Raw genomic sequence first — 14033 nt, 5'->3', positions numbered from 1 at the left:
TTGGACATCTTCAAGAATAGTAATTGCAGCATTTGTCAAAGGTTATCCTACTGAATTCTCATTCTGGATAAAAGGTCAAACTACAATAACCTTATAGTCCACTAGTTTTTTATTAATATATAGATTTGCATATTGCCTCTTGAATTTAGTCTTGAAAATCACAGCAAACCAGCTTATTTTGCAGTACCTAGTATGGCTTAAGGTTATAGGCTGGTCTGTTTTATACATACTGTCTTTTATTTGACCAACTGTAATAAATGAGAGAAGTGGACTGGTTTAAGGTGTACAAGACCTTCCAGTGACCTGAAATGTTACTTGATGTTTGTACGAGAACTAGTTGCTCTAATGAGAGAACAGCTCTGCTTACAGCTGCTGTCACTAATGTATAAGCAGAGCAATTTATGCTCAATTTGTCATACAGGCAAAAGGAATTTCCTGTGTATGATAAAAAGTTTTGATTTGTTTTTATTTTGGTACTTGGCAGATCTATAAAAGCAAGAGTGTTTCTGTATCTTTTTGATGAAAGAGCTTTCTGAGTGCTGGGTATTGTAACTGTTTTACACACTAAGTGTTTGCAGAGTAATGCTTTTTTTGCCTTTTTTTTTTTTTTAAAAGTTTCTTTTTTACTATTGGTAGTTAGGCTTCTTGTGAGGTGAGAAGTGTTGAGTAAAGTGATAACTACTTACATTAGCAGCAACAGATCAAGTCTCTATAAGAATGCAAAGGTCAAGAAATTTTCAAATACTGGAAAATTCTGGATTTTCCTTCTGCCTCTTCCCCCCCACACCATCATATATATAGCATATATAGTATAAGTGTGTGTATGTACCCAGTTTTATTTATAAAAGAAGTATCCTAACTTCCTAACATCATATTTCTGTAACTTAGTTGGTATGGTTTAACATAGAAGTGTATTTTCCCTTCTGGAAAAACATTACAACTCTGATGCAGAATTTTTCCATCCTATTAATGTTACTGGTTTAGCTTCATTTCTGAATATGAACTAGGGAGAAAATTATTTCTGTATTATCAGAAAAGTATCTGTGCATGTTTCCTCAAAAATACATGAAATAATTCCTATGGGGCTTATGGACTTCTAAATGAAAAAATAACTGACAAATTGATGTCCACATTCTTTGTTTCCTTACTTTTTGGTAGGGTTTGCCACTACTAAAAGAAGTTGTGACATGAATGTTACTGATATAGTTCAAGATACAGAGGATTAGAGTTCAGTGTTTTGAATAACATGTATTAGAAAAAGTTTAATTTGGATGAAATCAGCAGAACTTTTTACAGTTTAGAAGTATTTATGTAGCAGAGGGGGAAATGAGGATATTTTTTAAAAAAAAAAAAAACAAAACTGCATAGTCAAATTTTCTGTATAACAAGCATGAATCAGACATTAATACCTTCAGAAACTGAATTGGTCACATGATTTACATGCATGAAATTTTGAATGACTTTGTCCATAACCTTCTTAAATTTATTGCTAAATAAATTTTGAAAAGGACTGAAAGGTGTCCTGAAATTCTGTGAAACATATAGTTTCAAAAGCTCAATTTAGTAACTGATAGAAGAGTTGTAGAAAAAAGAACTAATCTGCTGTCAAGGAGAGTGTTACAGTCATGAACCTGCACAGTTAGCTTTTGATACGTCTTGTTCCTAAAGGAATATTTAGAACATGGCTTGAGATACTAGAAAATTTCTAATTTTTGTAGAATCAGAGGATCACCATGACCACATGATTTCAGATGATATATCTTAAATCCCTTTCTAAAGAGAAAAAAAAAAAAAAAAGCTGATTAAAGAATACTTCAAGTTGTATATGTGGCATTTGGATGGCATTTATTTTCAGAACAATTACTTTGTAGCCTCTTTCCATCTTTAGTAATTCATAACAGAAATTCATGCAAACTTGGCCAGATATAGAAAAAAGTAGATGAGGAGGCTTCTACTTAAAATGTCACTTTTAATCATACTTTTGACTAAGGAGGCCTTTGGCTCTCATGTGAGAAACCATAAGAGCTTTGAGCAATACTATGTAACTTGATATAACTTCTTTTTTTTTTTTTTTTTAACTTAGTGTTTCGAGTAAATATGAGAAGTTTTTCTTGGAATTGTTATGGTTAGTTTTCTGTTCAAAGTTTTTTGCCATGGCCCTGTAAAGCAAGGAGAGAGATTTTTAAATAACAGAAATTTTGGTCATCCAGTTACTTGTAGTTTTAGTCTGTATTTTAAAATTGAGGAAAAGAATGTTTTCTTGGACTTCTGTGCAAGAATCATGGAAGTACAAGGTTGTCTGTTTGCAAAGTACAGATAAATTATCCTGTTTTAAGCAGATGGTCTTGGTTCTATTTGCTGCAGTTACCACTAGGCCCAAAGACATGGACTACCCTGGGCCTGTGTAATGTCAATTAACTGAATTTTTTAGGATTCTAGCTTTCTCGGCCTACTCTTTTTTTTTTAAGCTTCCAACACATGGCAGAAGTCACATAATTCAGATTTTTTTTTTTAATTATATTTTTGGCAACTACCATGGCAAGTGGTGCTTTGCACAGTTTAAATACTAATGCCCAGTTTGTTTCTGCCTCATACGCATTAGTTTTTATTAATTAAACAGTTTTACTATCTACTGACTCTCCTCACATCTTTAAAAGTATTTTTTCCTTGCATTTTTTCATTAATGAAATAGTTTTGATTATCTCCTGGGCCCCCATTTGATGTCTGGAGAGTTTTTATTTTTTTATCATCCCAGTGAGGTGACTTTGCTTATAGAATTTCAGTTTTGTTTAGAATTCTAAAGTGTTAGTCCATCAAAGTCCATCAACTGCCAAGATCTCAGAATAGCTTTCTAGTTGATTTCTTGTTCCTCATCCACCAGTCCTTCTGGTAATTTTTAACATATGTAGAGTAACTTCAGTTCCTTTTCTTTAGGACTTAAAGCATTTTAATGTGTATTCATGACTTTTCCTTCCCACTCTCCTCCATGCCTTTGACATTTCAGGAAAATTTACATGCTTCTGTTTCTTCCTTTTCATTTTTCAGTGGAAGGCCACTGGTATAATATATCATTTGGCTTCATGGCTTTTATCTTTTCTGAATTGTGGATGTACTTACAGGGTTTTGCTTTTTTCGCAATTTAGCTGGTTTTTAGCTTGGCCTCTACAATAGAAGAGGGAAGGAAACTAATCATCTTTGAAGGTACTGTTCGTGTAACTTTGCATTGGAATTGTGCGTGGAAATGGTTCTGAAGAGTTATGATGGGAAATGGTCTAATCTGTCTGTGAAAGTTTGTCAGAGAGATTCTTGTAAGATTGATCAGTCTGAGCTAGGGGTGCCTGAAGGAACTGGTTGTCAAAGCAGACTTGAATAAAGGTCCTCCACCAAGCCATGAAAGCTGTTGTTTGAAGCTATCACAAGTCCAAGTGTCTTGAAGAGGTGGTCTTCTGAATAATCCTTTGTCACTGATGATCCTCTGCAATTTATTAGTAGTGAGTTCTGGTTTCTCACATTAGTTGAATGCATTGCTTGTGAAGGCAGCATTGAACAAACTTTAAAAGAAAATGGCAATTGTCTTGCAGGTGTTACCAGTAAATGTGTGTGTGTGTACCAATATATTTGTATGTCCATATGTTTATGCACATCAGTGAAACTAAAAAAGCAGTGGTCTGAAATACTGTAGCTTTCATGTTAAGAAAAAAAATCGGCAATAGTGTTCTTCTAGGAGACCAAGATTAAAGTTGTTAGAGTGCTGAATCAGCTTTATTCACATTTTGCCTGTGAATATAGCTGCACCGGTTTGCACATTTTCTTGATAATTTGATCAGGTATTTGAAATAAGAATTGAGGGTGGATTTATTCAGCTCTAGCTGAAAATGTTTCACATAAGGTGAAATCTTTACTATAGAAAAGACTAGTCAAAATATTTTTTTAATGCTTGAATGTACATGTTTTAATAGGAGGGTGTATTAATGGCATACAGTAGGTCACACAAGGAAAATGATAATGCTAATATGCATGAAAGATACTCATTCTGAGTTGCAAAGACCCATAAAAGTATGGGGTAAAAAAAATTAAAGGAGTATCTTTCCAAAAATGCCTGAAAAGCAGGTGCCAAGATTTGCTTTTCTGAAATTGCAAATATTTGCACATCAGAGATGCATCCAATTTAAGATTAAGAGCTCAAATCTACACCTGCTTCTCATTTTTTGAAGGAGTGAGAGCAGTTTGCTCCAGTTCCCAGTGCACAAATGGAATACATGGTCTCTGTGTGAATAAATTGCCTGTGCTTTTATCTGTAAAACTTTACATGATTTCTCTTTTTTCAATACAGTTTATATTAAAATAGTTCCGGAATTATTTTTCTTGAAAAAATGAAAGAAATTATGGCTGACACTTGTCCATATTGGTGTTTCTAAAGTAAAATATATTGGGTAAAATTTTTCATCTGAATGTTACCAGTAGGCATTAAAACCCCTTCCCATTTATTTAGACAAAAGATGTGAGCTTCTGTAGTTTTCTTGATGCTTTTGCCAAAAACTGTTGGCAAGGATCTGAATAATGAAAGGAAAATAATTGTTTGCTGCTTCTGAAAGATGGTAATATTCATGTTTTTGTATTAAAATCTGGAATACAAAACTTCTAAAAATTGCCAAGTTCTTCTCTGTGTAATGTAACCACAATACATTAAGCAGTTGTACTGTACATTTGTGGGTTACTTTCTTTGTAGTGATACAGCTGAAGTGAACTGTAGCTCTTTTGTTTCTCACAGAATTTAAAATAGTTATAGTGGGATGTTATTTAGGGGTGGGAGTTGACTAGTACTTAAGAAGTAATGTGATTTAGTTTCATTAGTCAGTGTGTTTGTATATGCACAATAGTTATATCTTACCAAGTATAAATACTTCAGTCCTGCTGAAATAAAACTTGAAAACAAAATTCTGGCATCTAGGCATAATTCCCACATTTCAACTGCTGAAAATCTGCCCTGTCATTACTAGCTTAATCTAACTGCCTTATTACTCTACATACACATAATGCACTTAATATGTTGATTTAAGAAGATACGAAACATATGTACATTGGTATCAGAAAATCTTTGTTTTATCCAAATCTAAAAAAAATCTATACATACTCTGGTGAAATATAATGATAATATAGCAGTTCCTAAGATCTTTTGTCATGGGTAAAGTTGTCTTGCAACTAATTAAAAGTTGTGAAATATTTCTGTGAATGGGAAGGTGAACAAAGTTTCTGGAAATATTTTTACATTAATATGTTCTTTGTTTGGCAGAGAATTTATATTTAGTGAGGATGTACAGCATTACTAGAAATTAGTTGTATGTATAAGCTAGCATTTTTCTTGAGGAATTTCACTGTATAGAAAGCACAAATAAAAGGGTTTTTTAATGTTCAGGTTTTGGATGAGAAAGATTCTGAGCTCTAGGGTTGGATCTGTATCGTTTCTTCCTTAAAGTTCTTACACTTTTCTTTCCTAGTATATGAGGAGTCCTTTTCTTGAAGTCCTTCACTAATTTTTTTTTCTACCTACATTTTTTTTGTCTACCTACATTTCAAGGGGTCTTGGCTGAGAGCAGTGTTGGTTTAGTTTGGTTTTGAGTCTACAACTGTTACAAAAAAAAAAAAAAAAAAAATAATTAAATTCTTATCCAAAAAGAAGACAACTTCAGTTAAGCAGAAGTGTAAAATGAGCTCCGAGTCTAGGGGAGCCCCTCATAGAGTCTTGCACAAGTTCTTAAAGACTCCGAAAGCTGACGTAGAACACAGTTAACTATTATGTTGTCCGTTACTCTAGGAGTCTTCAACACAAACCAGGGAAAAAAGTAGCATCCCAAAGTGCTTTTGGCTGCACTAGAAGGCAACTGAACGCCACTAGATGCACAAATACGCAAAGAAAATAGTTGTTATGCACAGAAGTCATGATTTAACAGTACTTCAGCACAGGAATCTTCATATAAGGAGTTGAAAGGAGAATAATTTTTATAAGAAGCTCATTCTATATATGGCACGTAATCCAAAGGTACTTGATAGAAGAATCTAATACAGCTTCTGATTTTAGTTTATTCAACTAATGAGAAATGGGAGTTGACCTTTCCTACTGATTGTGAGGTAATAGGGTAGCAGTGAAGGGCTACGAAATTGAAGATGAACAGCCTAAGTTTCATGTAGAAAAAAAGATGAGCCAACAAAAAGATAAGTGGAAAACTGTAACCTGGTTAATGTTATAAGGATTCTGAGTATCTGTAGAGCAAAACTGCATTTGTTAAAATTAATGTAAAAAAATCAAAGGGCAGGATGGAAAGAGTACATGAGATTTTTCAGCAGAGAAAATGAAGAATTTTCCTTGTGTGTCTGTATTGCATTCGTAGTTGTCCTGGGTTGAGTGAGTGGTGGAGTTTTTTGGTGGCAGGGGAGGGGGCTATCAGGGCGGCTCCCTGTGAGAAACTTCTCGAAGCTCCCCCAGCTCCACGTCAGCTCCATGTCAGCTCCACTTCTGTTTGGGAAATTGAGCCAATCGGCTGCGCCTCTGCGATAACGTATTTAAGAAGGGACGTGGTGACGGGCAGTGGGACTTGTGAGGAGGAGTTGCTGCAGCTGCATGAACACCAAGGTCAGTGGAGGAACGGAGGAAGAAAGGAGGGGGGAGGTGTGCCGGAGCAGAGACCCCCCTGTATCCTGTGGTGAGACGGCAGGGCAGCCCCCCCTGCCACCCATGAAAATCTACGGTGGAGCAGACATTGATTTGTGGCCTGTTGCTCCTGCTCAGCTGATCAAGGTTCTGTGCCCGAAGAAGGCCAGGGTCTCGTGGGAAAAGGCAGCCCCGTTGCTGTAACTCAGCGCTGGGAGGATTGCAGCATGCGGGGGAGTCCCACGCCGGAGCAGCTCGGGAAGGGCTGCAGCTGTGGGAGGGAATCCAGTTGGAGAAAGTTGGTGACCCACGACGGAGCAGTGTGGGGAACGTTGCGGCTCATGGGAGGAATTCAAGTCAGAGAAAGTTTGTGGAGGACTGTGTCCTGTGAGAGGGGGACCACGATGGAGCAGGGGGAAGAAGTTTCGGACACTCCCCTCACCAAAGATGAAGGAAGTGGCAGTGCTGACTGCACCCCCCATTCCCTGCCCCTGCGCCACTGGGGGAGGAGGTAGAGATATTGGGAGCAGAGCTGAGCCCGGGAAGAAGGGAGGGGTGGGGGGAAGGTGTTCTCAAGATGTGGCAATGCTTCTCACTGTCCTACTCTGTTATGTGTTGTTAGTGTCTGTAATAAATGTATGTTCTTTTTTTTCTTCCCCTAACGAGTCTGCCTTTTGCTCGTGATCATAAAAGGGGGATTTTTCCTATCTCTGACCCCAAGCCTGGCTCTCTGTCCCTTCTTATTGCCGGAGGGGAAGGGAGAGAGAGCAGCTGCATTGTGGTTGGCTGCCAACCAGGCCCAAACCATGACAGTAGTTTAGTGGTTGATTAACTTAGGCTCTCAGACTTTACACCAAAATTGTGCATAAGTCCTCTCTCTCAGACTAGGGAGGAGTTAAATTTGTATTTCCTTATTAACTCTTAAGCATTTTGCTTGCTGCTGCCTATCAGCCCTGAATTTTTGCTGTTTCACTATGTCCAAAGTATCTCAGTAGTTTTGTCCACTACCTGCCAGACCTCATGATGCCAAGGAGATCTAGCCCTCCTCTAGCATGTGTGTAGAGTTTGTTTAGAACTAATGTAGGAAGAGAGAAAAGAATAAAGGGTTTAGCTACGTAAGTATCATTTTAGCAGGATCTTAGTTGTACTGTAGTGCCAGGCTAGCAGATAACGGAGCACAGAGCATCTAAATCCATGGGTAGGGAACCTGAAAGCCTTACAGTCGGAATGTGAGATTATGGAAGGAGCTACAGGTGCTAAGTTTGATTTAAAGACATGAGTGACAGAATGAGATTTCTAGTTTAGGTGAAGGAGACAATTCTAGATGAAGCAGTTTGATCTGTGAGGGTGGTAATTGAATTTGAAGGTTAAGATGTGAAAGGAAAAGAAAGAAAACCACTGACAAAACCCTGTGGAATCTGCACAGAAAATGGAGCAGAGAATGAGGAGAATCTACTTAGAAGAAATGTTGAAGGAATGATTTGATAAGTAAGAAGTGGATATTATGGAAACTGATGAAAGATGAGATTTCATGAAGAAGTCAACTGTTTTACAGTGGGGAGGGTCAAGGAGGTTGAAGATAGAATATTGGTTCTGCTGTGTGTCTGAGAAGTTATTAGAAATTTTGGCAAGAACATTTTTCATTGTTAAAGACAATTTTTTTAAATGATGAAATGAACGGAGAGAAACTTCAGGGAACAGTTGTAAATAGTGCATTCTTTGAGCTTGGCAATGAAAAGACAAGATGTACAATGATAGTCTTACAGATGTATGAGTCACAGATGTTCTAGTATCATTTTATTTTTCTATACCTTACAATATATGAACCTGTGATAAAAAAAATTATATAGGCTAATAAAGTTGCTCTATTCAGTTTCAGGGCTGATTCATTTGCTTAGTAACATAATCTGTGTTCAAATGGAAGAGCAGGCATAAGATTACATAAAAATCAGTTATTTGTATATACCTAATAAGAAGATTTCAAGGTATATCCAGACAGTTGCCATAGAGAATTTTGGTAAATTATAATTTAAATAATTTTGAACTTTATCACTTAGAGCAGAGAGAAACTAGCTGCTTTAGAGAATATGTCAGATACATGTATGAACAGCAGGTTTTGTTCATTACTTTATTGTTTCTAAATTCTATTAAAGAGAAAGCAACTGTGGATAAGAATTTAATAGTTCAGACTGAAAAAAAAATATTTAAAATGCTCTTAAATACATCAATTGTGCTTGCAGCAATTCTTCAATAGTTAAGAAGGGAAACTGATGTATTGTAAGGTATTTTCAAAATTGTTTGGAAAAATAATAGTATTAAGAAAAGATCTGCCAAGAATTGATGTAAAATATCCATTGTTTCTTGGTTATGTTTTGCATATTTATTTGTTGTGGTACGTGCCTGTTGTTCTAACATTGTTTTAATGCTCTGTATGTAAAATTTATGTGCAGTAATATTAAACATGAAGGAGGAAGCTTGTTTGTCAAAAGATAATTTGACAAACATGTTTTTTCAGGTACCTTTTGATATATAATCCGGTGGAACAAGAGCGATTTTCAGTGGTTTCAGTCACTGTGAATTCACCCAGAGTTAAATTATTATCTCCTTTGGGAAAACCTGTTACTGTCCAGATTAGCGCTGTTTGGGATGGAGCAACTACAGTATCACATGAAGCATATCAGGTATGCTGCTTTAAGTAAAAAGCATTAAAGTATTTTTTTGATGGATATTGTAGCTTCACAGTTGAAGAAAATGGAAAATATACTTAAAATACTGGCAATTTTGTCTTCCACAGATAATGCCATTAATTCAGTCATTTTTAGGAAAAAAAGAAACATACATATATTCAGCATTAATGTTTCTTAGGCTGATAAGTTATTAAACTTCTGTGCTTGTGTATTAGTTTTAAAGGGTCAGTTTCAGCTGCACGAACAGAAAATACTGGATGTATTTATTTTCCCTCTACTTTCTAAAGCTGCTTTTATCTTCAAGTAATAGTCTATACACAGAGTCACACAGTCTGTGTACTCAGGCACTCCAGCTGGAACGTTTTGTAAGTGCAATAGCTTAAACAGTTAGATTCTGATTTTATTTTTTTTGTGTGTGTCTTCCAGATATAGAGGCTGGATATTAATCTCCATTACTCTTGTATTCAAGCTAGACAGATGACTTTGAGTCCACCTCTTGTTTTTGGTTTTAAACAAAGTTTCTGATAAGCCACTTGCTTACTGCCCCCAGTGGGATGGGGAAGAGAACTGGAAGGGTAACAGTGAGAAAACTTGAAGATTGAGATAAAGACAGTTTAATAGGTAAAGCAAAAGCTGTGAATGTGAGCAAAGCATAACAAGGAGTTTATTCACTCCTTCCTATTGGCAGGCAGGTTTTCATCCATCTCCAGGAAAGCAGGGCTCCAATACATGTCATGGCTACTTGGGAAGACAAACACCGTCACTCTGAATGTCACCCCATTCCTTCTCTCGGTTTTTATGGCTGAGCACCACGCTATATGGTCTGGAGCATCTCTTTGGTCAGTTGGGTTCAGCTGTCCTGGCTGTGTCCCCCTTCAAACTTATTGTGCACCTCTAGCCTGCTTGCTCACAGGGCTGTGTGAAAAGCAGAAAAGGCCCTGATGCTGCATAAGCAGTGCTCAGCAATAACTAAAATATCCCTGTATTATCAACATTGTTGATATCAAAACATAGCACCATATGAGCTACTATAAAGAAATTTAACTCTATCCTAGCCAAAACCAGTACAATAATTAACACTGTTACTTGTGTGAAGAAGAAATAAAATTACATATCTGTATCTCAAATTCTAAGCTTTGGAGATCTACCTTGTATATTACTCTTCTGTGCAGATTACTTTATTGCTCCTAAATAACCAGAGACTGAAAATGAGACAGTTGCCGTATGTTTTTCTATTTCTGGATTTTTAAATGCAACTTAAATGATAAGCAGAGCTTGTGCACACTTGATACACGCACCTTTAATGCACAGCAAATATGCTCAGAACTGCACGTCACAGCTAACGTTCTTTTTTTAACATAATTCAGGATCGTTATCACATTAATATAACAGTGATAAGGAAATCAGCAATGCAGTCATTTTTGTTTGCTAATTCTTCTTAATGTGCTCCAGCTATTAATTTGGGAATGGAATGTCACTTGTAATTTCATACTTATTTATGGAAAAATTCGGCCATCCCAAAATTATTGAAGCAAAGAGAGTTACTCTGAGCAGAAATGTCATATAAAAAGTTGATACTTTAATACTGTAAATAATGGCTTCTTCTTTGCTCCCAACAGGTCTCTTTTGTGGCACATCTACCACCTCTGGGACTTGGAGTTTACCAGCTTTTGGAGGTTCAGAGTTCAGAAGCAGTTTTAGCAGACTACAGTATATACATAAGAAACAGTAGGCAGGAGAAGCCAGACAGACTTTTCAAGATAAAAGAGATGCAGAATTCTGTGGATAACATAATTTTAGAAAATTCTTACATGAAACTGTGGTTTTCTGGAATGTCTGGATTACTAGAGGTGTGTTGCATTGTATTTTGAAATATATTTTTTTTGTTTTACTTTCTGAAGAATTTCTGTTCTCATTTGTGGAAACTTAAATGTGTCAAGTATTTCAAACATGATTCTCTGTCCTTAGAAAATAAATACCAAAGAAGATGGTAAAAATCATCAAATGAAGGTGGAGTTTGCTTGGTATGGAACTACAAGTAACCGGGATAAAAGTGGAGCTTATCTCTTCTTACCAGATGGAGATGCCAAGGTAAATCTTCTGTTTGCAGAGATTTCTAATCTTGAAGTAACTTGAAGCATTCTGCAAATAGAGATCGGAAGAGCTAGTTTTACCTAATGCTGAAATACAGCTGTGTGGCTAGAAATAATGACATCAGTTATTGAAATGATTGGCAGAACTTCGTATTTCATAACCGTAGATTTGGGTAAAAACATACAAAATATTTTTGATTCACCAAAAAACTTAAGATGTTACCCTTGCAAGAAATCCAGTGATATGTGACTATTTACTGTCAGTAAAATAAATCCACTTTGACTTCCTTTGGTGAAAATGTATAGGACAGACTGATTAATTGCTGCATTTCTTCATTTCTCTGATTTTTAAGATTTCTTTGATTTGAATGAAGAGCTTCCAGTTCAGATTGTAGTACTTTTTTTTTTAGCTCATATTAGCATATGTAGATTAATATAGTAATTAAGATACTGAGTCCCAATTGATGAATGTGAAGATGGAATAGAAAGCAACTACTCTGATTTAGTTGTCTCAGTTATCCATATTTTTAGCTGTGTGATTGTTGGAAGGCAACAGCATACTCCTACTAGTTTTCAAATTGGAAATTCACAAATCACAGCGTTCTTACACTGACTTAATTACCACATGGTAATTATTACCATACTGTACCACTTTGGAGCTGGAAAGGTGATATTTCAGAAAGCGAATGATGAAATAATGAACACTTTTAAGAAGCAAGCTAGTTTGTAGCTTATTTCTTGTGCCCTGTTTGTCCTGGAGAAACTGAAATTGCAAGCGTAAGGGAACCTGGGAGTTCTATGCTTACCACTTCAGAAAATAAGCAAGGGGAATAATTTTTTTTTCTTCTTTTTTTTTTTTTTTTTTTTTTTTGTTATATGTGTAAATCAGTCTGGAAGTAGAACAGTTTCCTTTTCTTTTAGCAGTGTCTCTTAGGAGCACACATTTTGAGGTCTGTGAGTGGCACTTTTAAACAATTCAGTGTATTTACTCCTGTAATTGCTTGCATCAGCTATGTTCAACAGGGTTCACTTATTTTTTAAATGTCAGTGGATTTAATCTGTGAATACCTGGACAATATAATTTATGTTTTGATTTTTTTTTTATTTTTACCTTTCAACAGCTGCATGATCACACTAACCAATTTTATTTTAGATGCTACTTCATGTTTTGCTTATAAGAACAATCATCGCTGAATCTAACAATTATGTAATTTTAACTACACTTTTGAATTATTTGCTTTATAAGAATAATATGGACAAATCTAGGTAGTAAAATGCTATGGTTTGAACAGAAGAAGTCTGTCACATGCCTGCAAGCACAGTTAGAAAATAGGGTAAACATTGAACTTTTATGAAAAAGGAAATGGAAGTATATTTTTAATTAACATTAAAAAGGATGGTGTGTTCAGCTTGTATAGCTTTTTATACAATAAAACTGAAATCATGATACTTCTCAAAATTCTGCTTCATTAATATACCATCAGGCTCATTTGACTTGCATTTTAATAACATTAATTAGGTTGTCCCACTGGGAATAACAATGTAATTCTATAGTAGTTTCTAAACCAGTTTGAACTAATGATTTCTGTCTTAAAAGAAATGCCATCTGTTCAGGGTTCTCAGTGTGATCTGGACTGACTAACATTTTCTAAGTCCTTGTGTGAAGTGGCAATAGGATAGATTACAGGCAGTTTTCTGTGATTTTTGGCCCAGTGTTTTTTTTTTTTTTCCTATCCCACTCACCCTATGTATTACAGAAAAATTTGCAGAGTAATTACATTTGATATTGAGTCATTTTCCTCTGGTATGAGTACAGCTACATATTTTATTTGACTTTGTTAATTGTTTGGTTTTGTCACCTGGTAAGTCTTTTGCTTCCTTTTCAGTTCTTCAATACTTAGAAATTATTTTTCTTCAGCTGGTTTGTCTGTCTTACTATAGTACTTACATAGCCTTTTTTTGGTCTTGAGTTTTTCTACCAGTTCAATTTTGGGAACTTGCTGCTGTAACATGCTAGGTTTGCAGGCCATGACTTAAAGCCGTGTCAGTTTAGAACACTTGGCACATACAGTGCAGCTCTGGTCATCAGCAGGCTGTTATGAATGGGTGTCATGTCTTTTGCAGATAATGGTCTGTGTACTAGAATGTACACAGATATGAAACTTCTAAGAGGTTCCTTGGATTAATCATCTTTATGGCTAACCTAAAACCAGCCCAGAGTACTGCAAAGAGTGCATGCTTGCTAAAAGTGGTAAATCTCTAGTACCAGCGCTAAGTTGGACATCAGCAGAGACCTGAGTTCATGACACTGATTTACAGAGTATTAAATAAAAGGTACACTGAATACTGATAACTCTTTGTCACTGCTCTGGAAAGAAAGAAATGCCACCACCATTTAACAATCACAGTAGGACAGTGAGAAGTATAACCACATCTTAAAAAGACCTTCCCTCCTGCCCCTCCTCTCCCAGCCTCCCTTCTTCCCTGGCTCAGCTTTGCTCCTGATTTCTCTACTTCCTCCCAGCCAGCAGTGCAGGGGGCAGGACATGGGGGTTTGCAGTCAGTCCTGCTTCTCCTACCTCCTCAGGGGAAGGACTTGTCACA

The 14033-nt window shown here is 36.2% G+C and overlaps 1 protein-coding gene across 2 annotated transcripts in view; it reads left to right on the top strand.

Moving 5' to 3' along the window:
* MAN2A1 (mannosidase alpha class 2A member 1) overlaps positions 1-14033 on the top strand; it is a 123740-nt gene that overhangs the window by 74801 nt on the left and 34906 nt on the right. For both annotated transcript variants that reach the window (XM_042787793.1, XM_032984041.2), the window contains exons 13-15: positions 9165-9330; positions 10956-11186; positions 11305-11427. In XM_042787793.1, the coding sequence (XP_042643727.1) occupies positions 9165-9330; positions 10956-11186; positions 11305-11427 (520 nt within the window). The remainder of the gene's footprint in view (positions 1-9164; positions 9331-10955; positions 11187-11304; positions 11428-14033) is intronic.

The sequence above is a fragment of the Tyto alba genome, unplaced genomic scaffold (assembly GCF_018691265.1).
Source record: "Tyto alba isolate M040663 unplaced genomic scaffold, T.alba_DEE_v4.0 Super-Scaffold_13, whole genome shotgun sequence".
Classification (NCBI taxonomy): Eukaryota; Metazoa; Chordata; class Aves; order Strigiformes; family Tytonidae; genus Tyto; species Tyto alba.
This window is presented reverse-complemented; position numbering and strand designations above follow the sequence as displayed.